The sequence below is a fragment of the Tenebrio molitor genome, chromosome 7 (assembly GCF_963966145.1).
Source record: "Tenebrio molitor chromosome 7, icTenMoli1.1, whole genome shotgun sequence".
Classification (NCBI taxonomy): Eukaryota; Metazoa; Arthropoda; class Insecta; order Coleoptera; family Tenebrionidae; genus Tenebrio; species Tenebrio molitor.
In genome coordinates, this window is record NC_091052.1 from 1581363 (window position 1) to 1599472 (window position 18110).

At 36.3% G+C, this 18110-nt stretch overlaps 2 protein-coding genes and 1 long non-coding RNA gene across 3 annotated transcripts in view; 1 reads left to right on the forward strand and 2 right to left on the reverse strand.

Annotated features, from left to right (window-relative positions):
- The window catches only part of LOC138134478 (uncharacterized), a 62296-nt gene extending 61638 nt beyond the window's left edge, over positions 1 to 658 (forward strand). The window contains exon 3 of the long non-coding RNA XR_011160736.1: positions 445 to 658. This is a non-coding gene — a long non-coding RNA (uncharacterized lncRNA). The remainder of the gene's footprint in view (positions 1 to 444) is intronic.
- Positions 1 to 10361, reverse strand: part of LOC138134472 (uncharacterized) — a 45216-nt gene extending 34855 nt beyond the window's left edge. Inside the window, exon 1 of the mRNA XM_069052769.1 lies at positions 10231 to 10361. Within this exon, the coding sequence (XP_068908870.1) occupies positions 10231 to 10247 (17 nt within the window). The 5' untranslated portion in view covers positions 10248 to 10361. The remainder of the gene's footprint in view (positions 1 to 10230) is intronic.
- Positions 10362 to 15709: 5348 nt separating this feature from the next.
- Positions 15710 to 18110, reverse strand: part of LOC138134471 (probable tyrosine-protein phosphatase F54C8.4) — a 33173-nt gene continuing 30772 nt past the window's right edge. Inside the window, exons 7-8 of the mRNA XM_069052764.1 lie at positions 17705 to 17812; positions 15710 to 16114 (exon numbers count right to left, since the gene is read on the reverse strand). Of these exons, the coding sequence (XP_068908865.1) occupies positions 15819 to 16114; positions 17705 to 17812 (404 nt within the window). The 3' untranslated portion in view covers positions 15710 to 15818. The remainder of the gene's footprint in view (positions 16115 to 17704; positions 17813 to 18110) is intronic.

Below are 18110 nucleotides of genomic sequence, written 5' to 3' on the forward strand. Positions count from 1 at the left end.
ATTCAGGAATGTCGACAACAAACAGTGATGGTGGCTAAGTACACAACACCGGCTGTCCACTGTACTGCTCCTAAACCGCTAAAAGTGTTTGTCTAAGCATTCATATTAGAAGGTTACTGCTACAGGACGTTTTCCAAGAAAAAACTTCTGTAACCGTAAATATGTTTGTATACATACGCGGGCACACACGCATACATACGCATTTGTATACTATCCTTGCATTGACGCATTCGATTTGGACCTGTTACTTGTAAAACACAATATTTATTTTCATCTCTGCTGTCTCCAAAAAGAACAAAATCCACAAAGCTTCGCTCCAAAAACAATTTGTTTTCAATATTATTCTTACATATTACCACACTCGGTTCTCCGTAAATGTCAACAAAAATTTTTTCTGCTTTGGAATTTTGCACTTTTTCTAATACATATATTATTTTGTTTCAGATTCCAAAGAACTGCGGTTCAAGATGTGAACACCATAGACACCTCTTCCAATTCAGCAATTGGACAAATGGCAGAAGAACAGATCGTTCACTTGAAAAGTATAAGAAGAAAACTTCTCAAAGTTTTCTCAAGAATTAAGTTAAAACAACAATATCATGCACTTTGAAGATTAAACGTCAAAATCGAAGAAATAGAAAATGGAGAAAAAAAAATATTTTTGAGTTTTATTTTTGCACTAAACGAAATTGGTTTAATTTCGGTCAAATATAGATATTGGGCAGTATCACGACACCGTTTTTAAAGTTGCCGTTAAGTCGTGATTAAAGTAAACAAAAACGATATAGATTTATGCAATTATAACCTGCCAGAAAGAGATGAATTCGTCACCATGGTAATTAGAGAGAGTCACGTCTAAATTTAATAAGGGTGTCGTGATACGGCCCGTATCCGTGCTGTCAATATGATCGTATGTTGGCATCACTTTCTGTTTCAGTTTAGTAATTTGGCAATTTACCTTGACGCGGCGAATTAACAAATTCAAATTAGTATCTATCATATCCGATAATCAAAGAAAATATGAAGACTGATTCAGATTTCGAGAATGACTTAGTTTAACCATTTTTACACCATGTTGAAGATTGAGTTTTCGTTTGTTGTTGATGTTTCACGCAATATAAATCTTCTTTTACCATAACCTCAACTTCTTCTTTAACAACATATTAAAAATGACACTGACAGCACGGATGTCGTTGAAAACGACTGGAAAACCGTATTTCTTTGGGATTTCAACTTCACAATCCTTGTTTCAGTCTTTAATTGCTCATCCTTTCTGAATTAAAAATACTAATGAAATCAATAACAAATCAGACCATTAAAAAGTCAAGGACATTGTTTCAAGGCGCAATCCGGCGCCTAAATACATCGAGGATTACGTAAAATGGAGAATGGATGGCATTCGTGTTTGATCCGAACTTGGACTAAGTTCAACAAAATATCGCCAGATTTGAAAGGGTTTAACTGCATTGTTTCAATATCTTCCTTAATCTCTTGATCCATTCCAAAAACAATCTTAAATAATTTGTTAGAAAATAAAAAATTCTAGACAGGTTTATTATGCAATTAAGAGCACTATAAAACGCGAAGAATAAACAAAATCGCCATATAAATTTCAACACGAAATGTCAATACAAAAATACTTATAAACAATATTACAGTTATCTTAACTGAAAACATTCTTTACTGCCACAAAAAGTCACCGATATGGCGACACACGCCACTGATATTTTTTTTTCTGTAGTACACAGTTTTACTTACTACGAATTTTACTTGAATAGTGTGTTTTTGTACACATATTTCACAAATACCAACGTGTTTTTATCAACCAAACGGTAAGAACACTCGTATCATTTACAAATTATGTGTACATATAGTTCAAGCATGTAAATAAAATACAATAGCATTCTTGTAATCGTTTGATATTTTCATCACAGTCTGAAATAATTCGGTATAAAAACGTAGAAGTGCACACAGAAATGAATAATTCGTTGCTAAATATTGCAAACACTAGACTATTCATATCAGCAGTGATTGCATCAAGTCTGGCAATCATAGATAACATGTAACATCACTCTGTTAAAATTTACTGAAATGTATTTAGTTAAAGGAATAATATTAAAATGTATGAGCAAAATATTTTATCATAAATATTTGTTAATATCAAGTGTTCAATTGAAAAGTTCATCAAGTAGGCTTTGAATTTTTCACAACATTGTGAAGTGGATCCATGAGAGAAGTTAGGTTAGGACCACGTTAAGAAGTGACATTTTTGACTAAATTTATGCCAGGTTTATAATTAGAGCAGGACATGTCTCTGACTACATGTTTGGTAACATAGAATACAAAACCTCTTAATTTGACGAAAGTCGCAGCAACACAACTGACATCTGTCAAAGAAGGCATCATCCTTTTTTCGTTCTTCTTCTTTCATCAAAAAGTCATATCCAACTTGATGAAATTTTCATTTGAACACCCGTTATAAGTGAAAAACTAAAGTAAAACATTGTACCAATAATAATTTATATAAAGTATTTAAACATCTCTTTTGAAGTATTACTTTAATGAAAATGTTGCACAGCTATCAAAGCTAATTTAATTTTACTTTAATTAAAAAATAATCCACAACAACATAATTGCTATAGAAATTAATTTATTGCTGTAAATCGGTTCTTGTTACAGATGTATCACAGATAGAACCATGTCCGAAAGAAAATGTGAAAAAGTGATCATCAAAAGTAACTGATTTATGTATTTAACATCAAAGCGAATGATATACCAGTTTTGGGGAAATTATAGAAAACTTAAAATTAATTTTTATTGTTCTCGTAGTGGGCGATGAGGAGTCGATTGTGAACGCACCACTCGTGTAAAACCTAAGATTTAAACAGCTGATCCGTGATCGGTAACCTATATAGTGCGTTCACAATCGACTCTTCAACGCCTGAGGTGAAATTAAAAAAAAACACCCGATACTATCTGTGTTATATCATTGGTTATATAAGATATAATAATAATAATAATTTTTATTGTTATTACACATTATATCATTTCGAGAAATGACAAATACTTTTTTTAAATGAGACTATACTGCAGAGACAGATTATAGAGCAATGGATGCAATAAAAATAAATTAACAAGTGAATTTAACAAATTAAAAAGCATCACACTTTATTGTCAGAAATCTTTTTTAATTTATTAATATTTCTTGTGTATGTTTATAAAATACATTTTTGATTAGCAATTTCTTAAAATGTTACATGTTGGAATGCTGATTCAAATCTAAAATCCTAGCATCCCACAATCGTTTTAAGCTTGGTAGTAATAAAAAAATGGTATCGACACCGATTTTCCGAGGATACCTTTAACTACGCATTTTATTGGACCCTATTTTACGAACGTGAAAAGCGTACAAAGAAATTTTTGGGTGGACGAGTATGTGACTACGTCCAAGCTTCCCATAAAATGGGATTTTTCTGAAGAGCATCTCACCTCCTCATTGATTATTCATGTTCCCAAATCGAACAGTTCACCAGACAGTTAGACTTTATTAAGAGGATTCCCCTGTGTACGGGTCTAAATCTTGTCTGAAGGCTTGATTATGATAATTTGGTCCTCTTTGTGAAATTTCTCGCGCGAATGGGTGGGACGTGCTCACCCTTTCGTGCAAAATGCGTATCATTACAGATCGCAGATACCTGTCCTCAGATGGCAATCACAGAACGCGTTTCAATTCCAGAAGACTTGTCCACTAAATAACCGAGTTGTCGCCGCCTACCGTTTTGACTCGGTTTTTCGGAAGCCCTCTATATTTTATTTCAATAGGCTGTCACTTATTCAAATTAACAAGAATGCTCGAATTAAGGCGAATTAACAAAGAGAACCGGTGGGAAGACGTCGAGGAGCGCATCTTTAATTGGATGACATAAAACAAAAATTACGACAGACATAATAATTATTTTAATTAAAATTGGAGGTGATGGTGAGGCATACCATTGGGCGGTAAAACACGACGGCAAGCGCCTTGAAGACTAGTTTGCAATTTGCATTCCGACGTACTATGGATTATGCTAAAAGAAAACCTGTCGGGTTGCACCAGAAGCTGGACCCGCCTCACATGACTGACTGATATCCCATACAATTTATTACCGACATGGTCACTGCTTGCCAGTGGATTGGCGAGCTCGATATTACATACAGAAACGGCTTTTTAATATGCAGAAATGTCAACGTAATTCTCAACGACGATAAAATTCGACTTTAATGCTGTTAACTGTTAACAGATAACCGACAAGTGTAATCCAAGAAAATATGCAACTGAGCCACACACCGAAAATAATCACCGGTTGCGAATCAGATTTCTCTTTGATTTTGATTTACGAATTTAGGTTTACAGTTTTAATTAAAGTAATTTCAAAAACTTCACTCACAAAAAGTTGGAATCATTGTTCCCAGCGGAGTTGCTACGGCCCATTCTTGTTGAAACTGGCAGACTGTCACCATCGCCGACCTTCTCAAAAGTGCAAGCTTTAACTAAATCAAACATAAAACCTCTAAATTGTATCGCGTTTAAATAAAATCCCCGGCTGGGTGCTTTTTTAAAGCGTAGATTAATGGAGCATGTTGACAGCTAACCTAAAATTTAGAGCCAAAAAATCTTTCTTTGCAATATTTTACATTAAAAATAGAATAACTTAAGGAGTCCTTTTCTCGAAACAAATTTCTAAGGACACCCTTTGCTGAAAACAAACATGTTCAATTATGTTCCGATTAAACATAAACTAATGTCATTCGAGTCAAACGGCGGGAAATTCAAACTTTACACTGTTCTAAACGGTTTAATATCAAATAATAGTTCTGGTGCTGAAGGTTTAGTTATCAAAGTGTCGGTAAATACTGGTTATTTCGTTTTGGCATCGCACGTTTCTAGTTTTGGGCGACCTTATTCTAACTTTTTTGACAAGCTAGTTGTGATTTATGGCAAAAAATGGTCGAAAAATGAGAAAGCAAAACAAGATTATTGTCACCTTTTATTAATAAAGTCTTATCCTGGATGACGCGTTCGCCGTGTAATGAATTAAAAGTGACAATGTCAGAGTAAACGTCCGTACAATAATATTTTTGAATTTAAATTAGAATTATGTAAACAGCGGAGTATTTGTTCAAGAAATGTGTCGTCGTCGAAGAAACCAGTGTCAATGGATGTTCTTGTGAATTAAATTAATTTAAAATAGTGGGAAAAATATGAATGACTGGTGATGGTCAAGCATGGGTCCCAAGAATGGTAAATTTTGGTTGTTCGGCGATAGTTCCGGAATGTGGACAGGTACACTACCTGTTAGCGGCACGGTGCGATTGACGTCAATTTGTATTTAATTTTGCTTGAGAAAACAGCACAATGGCAGTTATTTGGGGTTGTTCCTCAAATTCCGGAGCTAGTGGACGAACGTAATTGGGTTTTACAACCGAAAAATCTACCTGTAAAACTGGAGGTGTTGTTTGATTTTTACACCTGGAGACAGTACAGGGATTTCTGAGAAATTTCATTGTCGGCCGCATTGACTTGTAACACTGGAATAAGACGTATTACCAATTCTCTCCTCCACAAGGTCTGTTTAAGCACCGCTTTATTTTAGCCTTCACCAGTTTGCTGCTCTCGCACGGGGAACATTTCTATTTGCTGAGGCGGTGTCGATAAATAAATACAGATAGGGTCTCGGTTTATTGTTATATGAGGTGCAAAAGTTCCTGTTATACAACGCCCATTCATAAAAATCAACCTGTTCTGAAAGCGGCCGAAAAATTGGGTTTCATTTTTGTCGACGCGACTCACTGTGTTCAATGCGAGCTATCGGGGACGAGTACTTTGATATTTCATAAGTGGCACTTGTTCATTGACAAGCTTGCTGACAGTCGATATAACAAGTACAACTGTCATACACACCACGGCACAGACATGAACCGTATCTCGACCGGGGATTTAATTTACATCAAATAAACAACTTCACTTGGCTCGTTGTTATGGATAAATTTCGTCCAGTCATCTTCGTAAATACTTGTCCCAATGGATGGACTTTTTCTTCAAATTAGCCATCAGAACAATACTACATGTGTGTACAGGCGCACCTAAACTATTATATCATTTAGCATTTATTGTACAATAACAATGAACACAAATATGGAACGAATTTCTTGACCAGATGGAAGATACAAATCACAACACTGACTCCAATTAAGTTTTGCCCGGATTGCATCATACTGTGGCCCATCCCTTAACCGCAACATGTCTTCACATTATTTATATTTCGTTGCAACATTAAATCATCAAAGACCAAATCTCCGAATCAAAACTGTTGAGTGTTTACAACGATTCACGACTAGCTAAAGGAATTTTGCTTACTTACACAAAAATGGGAGCAAAATTCAAGTTTCCCTCTCGGTGTTTGTAAATCAGTGTTAAGTGTTTATTTAGTTGTTCGCCGGTAATTAAAACCTTAGGCTGCAAGATACTTCGATCAAAATTTAGGTTAAGTGACCGATAAGAATCTTATTGTTATTTACGGTAAAAACACAATAGTTTTGTAACAAAAATTCAATCTTGGATTTAGTTCAAACACGACGCCTATTATTATTATTATCACCAGTCTCATAATAATGTTAATAATAGAATACACCTGAATAAAGATAAACGTAGTAGTCATTTACTGTGATTTTTCTTGAACCACTAACAAATCAGTTTGCAGTTTTCACCATAATTGAGTTAAATTTGGCAGAAATGTTACATAAATAGATTTCCTAATGAAATTGCTGTTTGAGTGATGAAACCACGACACGCTCAAAAGTTGTCTTTTTATAGATTGTCTGAAATGTGCTGGTTAAAAGGATCTCACCCCATTTTATTTATATACAGGGTGTATCTGAAATACGTGTGTTAATTTTAACCAGTGAAAGAACTCGCCAATTTATGAAGCTTTTGTCTATAGCATTTTGCAAAATTCGCAAAAGTTTGCAAGATTTTTTGCCCTCCAATTTTTACCAAAGTAGTCGTTTTGAGTGATTAACTTTTTGTAATAATGAGGAGTTTAATTTTAATTAATTAAAAAACGGACGAATGGTGCGTTCACAATCGACTTTAAGGATACATTTAAATGAATACAGGATAGTTTTTAATATCTAATCATTTCAAAATAAAAGTTAAAAAAGCAATTAGTGAAATGCAAAATTTTGCTCAATATTTAATTGTATGAGTACAAAACATCAAAAAATGGAAAATTGAGGTGGTTTTGAATTGTTATTGACTTTTGATCATTGTATACATACGCAAATCCATCAATCAAAATTAATCATTTAAGAAAGCGGCATGATTTTGCAACGATAACATTTCCATAAAATCCCTGCTACTCGATCAATCGCATTTTTAATGACAATTGCGTTCACACAACCACAGCAAGGTCTATATAATAAAATATCTATATACATTTAGAAATCTTCGTAAAATTGTATGTTTGTATAAAATAATCTAATCCAATACCACTCGAGCTTTGAATTATTAACGACTAATTTAGTAAAACAGCGCCTTAAATCGTGCAAATTTGACAATAGAAATGTTTATTCTCGTCACTCTTTTTTTTTGGCCAAGCAACAAGTTATCGTAAACTACACTGTTTTTCTTTTGGTTTTCCTCTTATGTCAATTGTATTTCACTACTTCTCCTATCTCTATTAAATGTCAAAGTGACGTAAAAATGAAATAGTTTTGAGAAATAGTGAAATACAATTGATAAAAGAGGAAAACCAAAAGAAAAACGCTGTAATCGACAAATGGTTGTCTGGTCCAGTTTGCTATGAAAACTTGTCAAATTTTAAATATGCCGCTTTATATGTAAGTAGCATAAATTCGGCAAACTTTAAATGTCACATTTTTACTGTGATAAAACCGAATATGTATAAGGGACGAAAACTGGATTGAAATGCCCGAATAAAATGCCATTGTGTCAGAAGTGACAGTTCATAATAAATTGAAATTGAGCATCTGTTTCAAAAAGACGCCACATAATATTTTTTCCAAAGCTGGCTTGATCCGTCAATCATTTATACAGGTTGTCCCAAAAATGGCGCACTAACGGTGAACTACGGTGTAGAAGAGATTACCGTAAACGTCAGAAAAATGTTAAAAAAATTCTATTGGACTTATTTGCTGATTTGGCAGTCTTTGAAAGTGGCACTTAACAGGTCAATTATTTCGAAATACATGTTTAAATTGTCACGAAAACTACCTTGAATCGTACGTATTATCGCAAAGTACAAGATCACTCACTAGCAATATCTATCTAATCCTGCATAGTAGAAAATTTAGAAATTTTGGAAATCGTAAAAATTATCTCAAATCTACGGCAACATTGCAAGATAATGATTGCAATAACTGATTTTTTTGTTTGAAAAATGTTTTCCATATATTTTTTTCATGTACATTGAAACACCCTCGATAAGGTAGTAAGTGCGCCAATTTTGGGACAGCCTGTAGATATCCTGTAGTTTCTTATCGCTTGTATGAAAATTTTCACGAGAGATTTCCTGTTAAGGGTGAGCAAACTTTAATTTAATTTGCGATTACGTACCTATTGCTTATACGTGCGCTCCGGCAGAGCTTTAAAGCTGCTGTTGTGAGATAATTTTTTACTCCAGATTCATAAAAAAATATATTATTTTATTATGAAAGGGGTTAAAATTAATCGGTTTTGGGAAAAACGCAATTTCAAATTACAAATAAGTATGTATGTATTTTAAATGACAAACTTGCTTTATTAAATTAAAAAACCACTAGAGATAAATAATTAAATAATGAAAACATACCTACTAGAATATTAAAAAAATCTAACGTAAAACAGACTAGTGTAAAAACTTATTTAAGCAACACATAAACGTACGAGTGGGTATTTATCGAGATAAGTCACATGTGACCACCTCAGTCTATTAACGGTAATCACCCCCTGATGATGAAACCGTCGAAACACGTTGCATTAATAAAGATTTTATAAAATTAAATATTCCAAATTATCCCTTCTCTGTTTCATTATGTAACAAGTGTATATGTTACAGACCACACGACATTAAGGATAATTATAGATATTTCGATGTTTTTAATGTCCGTATAACATTATCGTATGTTCGGAAATTGAATTGAATACAAACCAAGCGGTATGACTGCCCATTCATATGTTAATAACTACGACACTAAAACTGAGATGACATCACAACATTATGTGATATTATACAATAAAACCTGCAGCGTGATCTGTTGTGACTTGACATATTTTATGTCATTCACATCTCTCGAATCTAAGCTTTCCAGTCCTGACACAATTTCCTAGCCTCAGATTCTTCTAAATTTTTACTTTGACCAACAAAAAATTTCACCGGCAGCAAAACACCTACAATTTTTATTAATCGAAGCGACTAACCCAGTTGTAAATTTATCAGAATAGTCTGCGCCCTACTTAAAATCGAAACTAAAACAAATATTTGATGTTCTTGTATAGTACATATTTCTTTTTAATCAATATTTCAATTGCTTTATAAATACGTGTCCTCCATTGATTAAACTACGTGACGTCCATCGATAACAGCACAAATTTGATGAAATTTGGAATGCATGCGAGCCCCCAATTACCTATGGCCATCAGCTAATTAGATATACAGGTGATCTGTAATTAGCGCTCGGGGCCAGGACCGTACCTACCCATAAATAAATCTGGAAATCAACCTGCCGATGATGTACGAGCCCCAAAATCCCGCTTGAAAAATTAGCGAGTTTGTTGTTATGCAGCGTATAAAATCTTCAAGTGCCATAAACTACCGCAACACAATCAATACCAAAGCTTCGAAATGTCACAGGTGTAACAAAACTATAACAAAATGTTGACGTCGAGGTTTGACGTTTCGTGGTGAAAAACATCCGCTGGTTAAGTTAACGAAGAGTGTTCCGCCATATGTCATGATTTTTGATGGCGCATTTATAGCGTCTTTCAGATCGAAAGAGAAGTTGTGCGGTTTCCAGTTTTGGACAGCGACTTGTTATTCTTGTCGAGGATCGTGTCTTGAAATTTCAGACGCGGCCATCAATTTGCATGAGGTTACAAAACAGACTTAATGATCTTTCGACTCCCGTTGCGAATGTTTGTAAGACGATATGTGTGTTAAATAAATGAGTTGATAAGGGACATCCACAACTTACCTGACCGTCTCGTACATGTGTCTATGAGGGCCGCATTGGTCCGAGCCGCGAACGCGTGTTCGAACTTGGAATGCAGCAGCGTCGGCCTGCCTGGGTCGATAAGCGCCGGCACACTGACTGACCCGACGACGTCGCCGTCGCGATGCCTTCGATCTCGCCCCCACTACGCCTACGATTCTCACAAACTTCACAAACTAACTTTTAACGCGAAGCCATCATCCTCATCATTTCCGCTTCTCTTGCCTTGAATATGGAGCAACAGCAAAAAGCTCCCTTCGATTCCTCACAACCAGGTGTCCGAAGCAGTTCACGTTATTCAACCTTCCACAAAGTAGAAGCGCTTCTTAGCTTCTTTCAGTCAAAAGCACATTTGCAAGAAAAGAATTAAATTTTCTTTTAGCGGACCTTCCGGGTTGATGGGTCAGAGTCTATTGGAACTTTTTCCCTGGCTACTGTGACTGGCATCTTCAGGGTCTTCGCTGAAGTCGCCATTGAGGTTATTCCACCATGATGGAAATAGGAAGAAGAAGAACAAGAAGAAATTCCATCCCGAAACATCACTAAACATGAACACCGACCGTGAAAACCAAGTGATACAGTTTTGTGGTCTTCCAAGGTTGAAACTTATCTAGCAGAAGTATATTTTAAAGACAAACAAATTCTTCAGTTGAATTCCGAAACCACTGATATCAACAACTTTTTGAAAAAGTGATTTTCAAATTCATCGAACTTGCCTTGCTTTTTGTAGTCTTTGGAATACTTCAATGTGAAAACAAATTTTTATTTTTTTGGCAAAATTTTGATATTTTTACCTTGAACATAAATTCGAACCCAGCAAAAACTTACATTGTAAAAAAATTTTGGAAAATAAGAGAACAGAGTCAGCTACAGTTTTTTTAGTAATACTGGTAATACCCTTTTTATCTTAAATCTTCTTTCAAGAAACAAACATTCCCTATCGCTATAAAATAAGAGTCCTTGTACCTCTAACAACAAAAATGCAACCTCTTCAGAGCCCGCTGAGATCCAACCACTGTGAACTTTAAGCGCTCCCTTTCCTACTTTTCCAAGCATCTAATAGCAATTTATGACACCAGTTATCTACGCCTAAAAATCGGAAAATCTCGATATTTATTAGTTGATTCATTCACCTCATGCAGAGTTTTGTGGTGAAATACTTTACGAGGGACAGAAAAAACACAAAATATCCAACCGTGTCTTACCTTCAGTAGCTCGAAAAGCACAACAAATTATTAGAGAGATAATTTACCAGTTATCCTCAATCTTCCTTCTCCAAGCCTACGTGCTCTCCAGCTTCGCAAACAAACTACAACACGGAGCCGTCATCCCATCATTTCCGCTTCTATTGAGTTGAATATGGAACAGCAACGATATGTAGCTAGAAAAAGCACTAGAACTTCAACTCCGTTCAACGAACTGACCCACTAAACTAAATGAGCTTTTTTCAGGTAAACTCTAAATTTTTCTTGCTTTTACCAAACTCGCCAACGGCAATTTATAACTGTAGTAATTTGCTTCTGAAGACTTGGAAATCGCGGCATTTATTACATTGGATTCACTCTGGCGAGCAAGTCGTAAAGCAACGACTCTCGGGTGGAGAGTTTGTTTTCAGAAGTACAAGACTGCAATTGCTCTTAGCATTGCTGTTATTAAGGTCAATTGCTCTGCAAATGTCCCGGTGATGAATTAGATTTTTCACGTAAAATAATTAACCACAGAAAATGACATCCAAGAGCGATTTTGTTTAAATGGTGAGACCGATTGGAGCTTCATAAACAGAAAGAATAAATCCAATTGAGAAATATTTTCTAACACGTTTATTTGTGTCATTTCCATAAACTCGGATATAATACAAAATCTCGGCTTCGCCTCGGGCCTGAAACCTAGTTTCGCGCTGGAAAATACACCTACCGTACTTTAATGTAAATAATTATTGCGCGTTGAAATAAAATCTTGGGTTGAAAAAATTAAACCGTTTAGAACAGTGTAAAGTTTGAATTTCCCGCCATTTGACACCAATGACATTTGTTTATGTTTAATCTGGACATAATTGAACATGTTTGTTTTCAGGAAAGGGTGTGCATAGATATTTGTTTCGAGAATAGGAATCGTTAAGTTATTCTATTTTTAATGTGAAACATTGTAAAGCAAGAAAAAAGAAAGATTTTTTGGCTCTAAATTTTAGGTTAGCTGTCAACATGCTCCAATTAATCTACGCTTTAAAAAAGCACAACAATTGACGGTTTCCAACGCTTTCCCAGCCCAGGATTTCATTTGAACCCGCGATATAAAGATCGGCCACATTTTCCCATTCATTGGACTAATCCTATAGTTGGCGGCTGTTTTATTTCAACAAGAACCTCATTCATTTGATCGGATTATTTGACATTAACTAGGTATTTATGCCTTTTAGTTCTCAAACTCTCCGATTAGGACCACCTGCTGGACAGGTCCGAGGTAGATAGTACAAATTAATCCTTCCATGTATTTTTCTTTAAAAAACAGAATTTTAAATTTGAAAAGATCCGAACTACGAATAGCAACAAAATGAACATGTGAGTCTTGACATTTCTCGTAAAATATTTTTGCCGCATGCTAAATGTTCATCATTCCTTGTTATCACTTCTGTATTTGTGCCTTCCCAGCAGACGTCTTCAGTTATTCCGAGTATTGTAGCGCGCTAAATAACGCAAACAGCACAGCTACGTCTCCATGTGTGTTGTGTAAAGATAATTAACTTTATCAATACTCAAACGTGCATATTGTTCCGTAATTGCACTGATTTCAACCGTACTTGTACCTATTTACAAACATTCTTAATAGATGAATCATGACACATTCCGAAGACGAATGTCTTGTAACAAAAGTTGATTTCGTCATAATGATTTTTAAAATAGATCTGCCGCCTATTATCGCACCTGGTAAAAATAAACATGAAAAAATACCGTCGATGTGATGAGTGTTAAACTGGAACAATTGGAGACGTCCAATTTGGGGAGTAGACAACGAGTTCCAATGAAGAAATTCTGCGACGGTTGGTAAATACCAGACGACGATGGGTGCAAAGTGCAAATAGTGCAGGTAATTATATAACATAGCCCGTGTCAAGGTCGTTTTAGTTAGCAAGTCTGTCGGTGCTTTTTACACCTCTCTCGTATGAGATTTGGTTTGGATGCATTCCAATAGTCCCGAAACATCACTTCACTTGTTAACATGACACTTGGGTCTCTTTCGACATCAGGAAAAGATCACATGCCTCTTGATACCAATACCCACAACATTAATCACAACTATCGATTACGACGAATCTCGACGAAAAATAATGAAGAAAGCTGATGCAAAGTGTCGACTGGCTGGTGTCGAAATTAGTCTAAAAGACTGTGTACACCGCTGCGCTTTTCTAATTAATGCAAATCAGTACACATTTCCAGTGAGTAATTACAAGGCGAGCCAAAATTAATGATCACACCCGCCAGGTTTACATTTTTTTATGTGGTCTTGCAATTTTGACAGGAGCGAGAACGATGGAAAATGCAAATGAATTGTCAGCATCTCATTGAAAGGACCATAAGTTATGACTTTTCGGCTACTTCACGCTCAGCTTTGGCACATTAAAGAGTAAGCAGGTGGTTAATTGAATGTTGGCGCCGAATACATAACACGGGGGGAAGAAAAATTGATGAATCGAGTGTAAAGTGTGATGCAGGTGGGCGGTTGTCTCTCCCTAACAATACCCACCTCCTGCGCATTTTGGGCAGATCTAACTTGTCCTTCTCACATTTGGAACTTCTCAGCCCTACCCTTCCTTAAAATAATAATGAATAAAGATTAACAATGCCCATTGTTAAAATTCAGCTTTGATATAATTATTGTTGGAACAAAACGAATCACTATCTTCACTCCTCAGCCTATGCAGAACTGCGACCCTGACACTCCTGAGAGACTCACCGCAACCTATATTAATTTTACTCTTTTAACATGTCCGCAATAAATTTCTCAACAAAAGTGGCGGACAGGCACGTCCTTTATACATTTAAGCCGCATACAAATCTAAAAGAAACTACTACTTTTTCCGTGGTGTTTAGATTTAATGCCGGTCTTGTATTGGTCAGAGCCGCGACCGCAACTGCAGTAGTCGTTGATTAAATATGGTAATTCCTACGCTTCGACAAAACATCAATCCTCAAAAACTACGGCGTTCTCTGTTGTGGTTGCATAAACCAAACCGCCTCAACCTCTAAAGATGTTGGCTTTGAATACTTTGTGGCTGTCCTTTTCTCTATCTTACGATTTTTTCATTTCATTTTCTTCAATCTGCATCGTATCAACCGGATTCCACTCCTGTCTTCTATCGAAAATGATGAGTCGTTAGCAATTAGAAGATTTTAATCTCGTCGAGGAAGTTGCTTAATTTTTAACCCCCAAATTCATGGCGGCAGTAAAGGTAACTTACGAGATAGTTATGTGAAAAAATCCTCACAATTAGAATTAATTATGTTGTCTCGGGCTACAACTGTTTCGAGTGTTGACACTCATCATCTTCAATTACAGGCCCCGGTAATTTTATAGGTTAGGTTCCTTTCTGTTCTGGATCCAGAGATGTATTGTGCAGATAGAGATCGTAGGTATAAATCTAAAAGCAGGCCTGAGCATTTTAGTTTAACAAGGTAGGGGAAGGTGATAGGTATCTTCTCCTTGGCGTTATAATTTGGCACCATCAAAGCTAAATAGGGTAACTAACTGGAAAGAAATGGGCGGCATGGTTGGTGTTGACCGCGGCGCCTCTATACTGTCACATCTCCGACTAATAGCTGGTCACGCAGAACAATAGCACCTTCACTAATCCGAACGTTTTGTCGTCGAAGAAACGCCATTCGAAAGAATAGAGTTATGAGGGTCGTTTCATATACAACAGAAATCGATTAGGCTTGGCCAAGTCGCACAGTCGACAGATCTCGAGAAATCATTAATAATTGTTCATTTCTCGACAACATCGTTATTGTTTAAACAATTTTAGTGGAGGTTCTGGGAACGATCGTGATAGTCGGCCGTAAATGCAGGCAGTTTACGAGCCAAGATAAGAATCCAGAGGCGCCGGTGCCCAACATTGGTAGGTTGTTTGAAATCACTGTTCCACCAGATATCTCAACATCTGAAACCGATAAATCGTCCTAGTTTTCTCAGAGATTAACTTAATGTATTCCCGTAAAAGACTCTTTTTTAGTTCTTAATTAGTATCTACCGTTACGGAAGCTGGATGCCGACCCTTATCGTATCGAAATTCCTTTTGCCCGATCTACCCTTGGGTATCGCCGATCGCACATCATTTCTCACTGGCGCGAAAACTTGCCAATTACTCCTGATATCAAACCCTCAGAAGTTTCAGTTACAAATTGTCACTCCACGGATGTTAACACTCTTCATACTTCCCACCACAACACGAAGAAAAATAAAAAGCTGTATATAAATACATTTATTTATAAACAAGACACTGTATCAAAATAACAGCAGAAATCGAAAATAATTTTTCGAGTACAATTGTAAAAACAACCAATTCCACCCTTATTTCACCAACGCCGACTGTAAGTGTCCCCGTTTTTGTATTTGTACCGTTCATTATCACGACGATTTCGATCTGGTACATTATCACGACGGCTTCGATCTGGTAATCGCGGAGGCGCTGTCCCCCAGTTACCCACTGGAGGTCCTGATGACCGAGACGACGTTGACGTAGTCTGAGGGTCAGTTTGCCATCTCCTAGACTGAGATGTCTGAGGGTCAGCTTGCCATCTCCTAGACTGGGACATAATATCAGATAAGTAAAGGTCCCTTTCAATCTGATATCCTCTGGCTTCCTGAAATCCTAAAACACAAAGATTGAATCGTTTGAAGTTATAATTACTGAAAATTCATTGAAAATCACTTGAATGATATTAATAACAAAAAACTTTACGAGTACAGAGAAGAATCAAATAATAATAAATGCCACTGCGAATGCACAATAGAATGCAATAAGCTCTAAAATGCAGTTGCCATTAAATGTAATGTATAAAATTAGCAATGGCGTGGTGGTATGAGCGATCTTAAGCTCACAATTCTTTAAAAAAATGCCATAAAAATATGCTTCATAAATTTTGATTTGTAAGATTAGTTTGGTTTGGAGTTTCTAGAACTCTATTGCTTCCGTCTTTCTCCTTTTGGGCTAAGAAAGAAACGTTGAGATCTTGAAAATCAACTTTAACCAAGGAAATTTATAGACAAACTGAAACGAAAGCTTTGCAATATACGTTTTGTTAGAGGTGTTGGATTCTCTCATGAGCTGTGACCTTGTAAATATCTGCGCGAAGGCGGAGCGATAAACCAGTGAAAAATCTGAAAACATCGACTACTTTCAATACAAATAGACGAGAGAAAGAGGTAGCGAATGACGATGCTTTCCGGTCGGTTTATAGCGCCTACTTGAGACCAATATTCGTCGCAGATATGACTCATAGCCCATGAGAAAATCCAAGGCCTCTACCACATTTTCACCATGCACCTGAAAGGTGGCATCACTCGGAATTATTTGAATGAAATAATGGCGTTGGACATGATTGTGATAAGACTGATAAGTAATGGCGCGAAGAAAAAACGGGAATTTCTTAGTTGTGGATACTTTTACGTTGGTTGATGTCATTTTCGAAGAAGACTCTTAGGCGCGTTCAAATGAAATCCTGGTCTGGGAAGGCGTTGGAAACCGACAATTATTGCTGTGCTTTTTTAAAGCGTAGATTAATTGGAGCAAAAAATTCTTTCTTTTTTTCTTTCTTTGCCATGTTTTACAGTAAAAATAGAATAACTTAACGATTCCTATTGTCAAAAAAAATATCTACGGGCACCTTTTGGTGAAAACAAACATGTTCAATTATGTCCCGATCAAACATAAACAAATGTCACTCGTGTCAAACGGCGGGAAATTCAAACTTTACACTGTTCTAGACGGTTTGATTTTTCCAACGCCCACTCAGGCCAGGATTTCTTTTGAATGCGTTTTCTACACGGTTCAGATCTTCTTCGGCTAATTTAGAAATGAAGTGACAGGCCGAAGTACAAGAAAAAATAGAGTATTGTCATCACAATAAACAATTTCCTTGGGCAAACAGTACTCGAGTCGTCTTAGATTGTCCTAGTTTCAAGATTGTTTTTATTTCCAAAAACCCAACGCAGCAGTCAGTGATGTGATAAGTCAAAGTAAAATTTGACTCGGTTGGGCGATTGCAAAAGGAATAATTTCTCATGTTAGAGGAATAAATTAAACGTTATTGATAAATGGTGGTATTAATTACGTCGGCAGCTCAGCAGGCCGGCATTAGCACCATTAATAATGTGAAAGAAATTTCGTTATAGATGCCTCCGTAATCTGTATCAAATTTTTAATAATACATTTTACAACATAAACGCGAAATATACTCACTGTTTATCGCCTCCTGGGGATCAATTTTCATCCGTAACACCATGTATTTACAGATTAAATAGCCCGTTCTGTTTAACCCGTGGGTACAATGAACTCCGATGAGTGCATCTGCAAACAAACTCAATAAACTGGCCAATAGTCAAATAAATATTACGACATTGTCAATACAACTCTTGGTTATCGTCGTTCCATCCCAAAAAAAGTTACAATGGTATCTCCCACTCCGCCGAACGACCCATTTTCCCCATGCGAACTTCTCACGATCAATTAACATCTCCGGATTATATAATAAGTGTGATTCGTACAAATTAAGTTTGACATGTTGGGCCCCCCAAAGTGGTCGCTCAAAAACTTGCCGACAAACGATCGCTTCGATATCGAATCTGATCGTCGATGGCACAGAGGG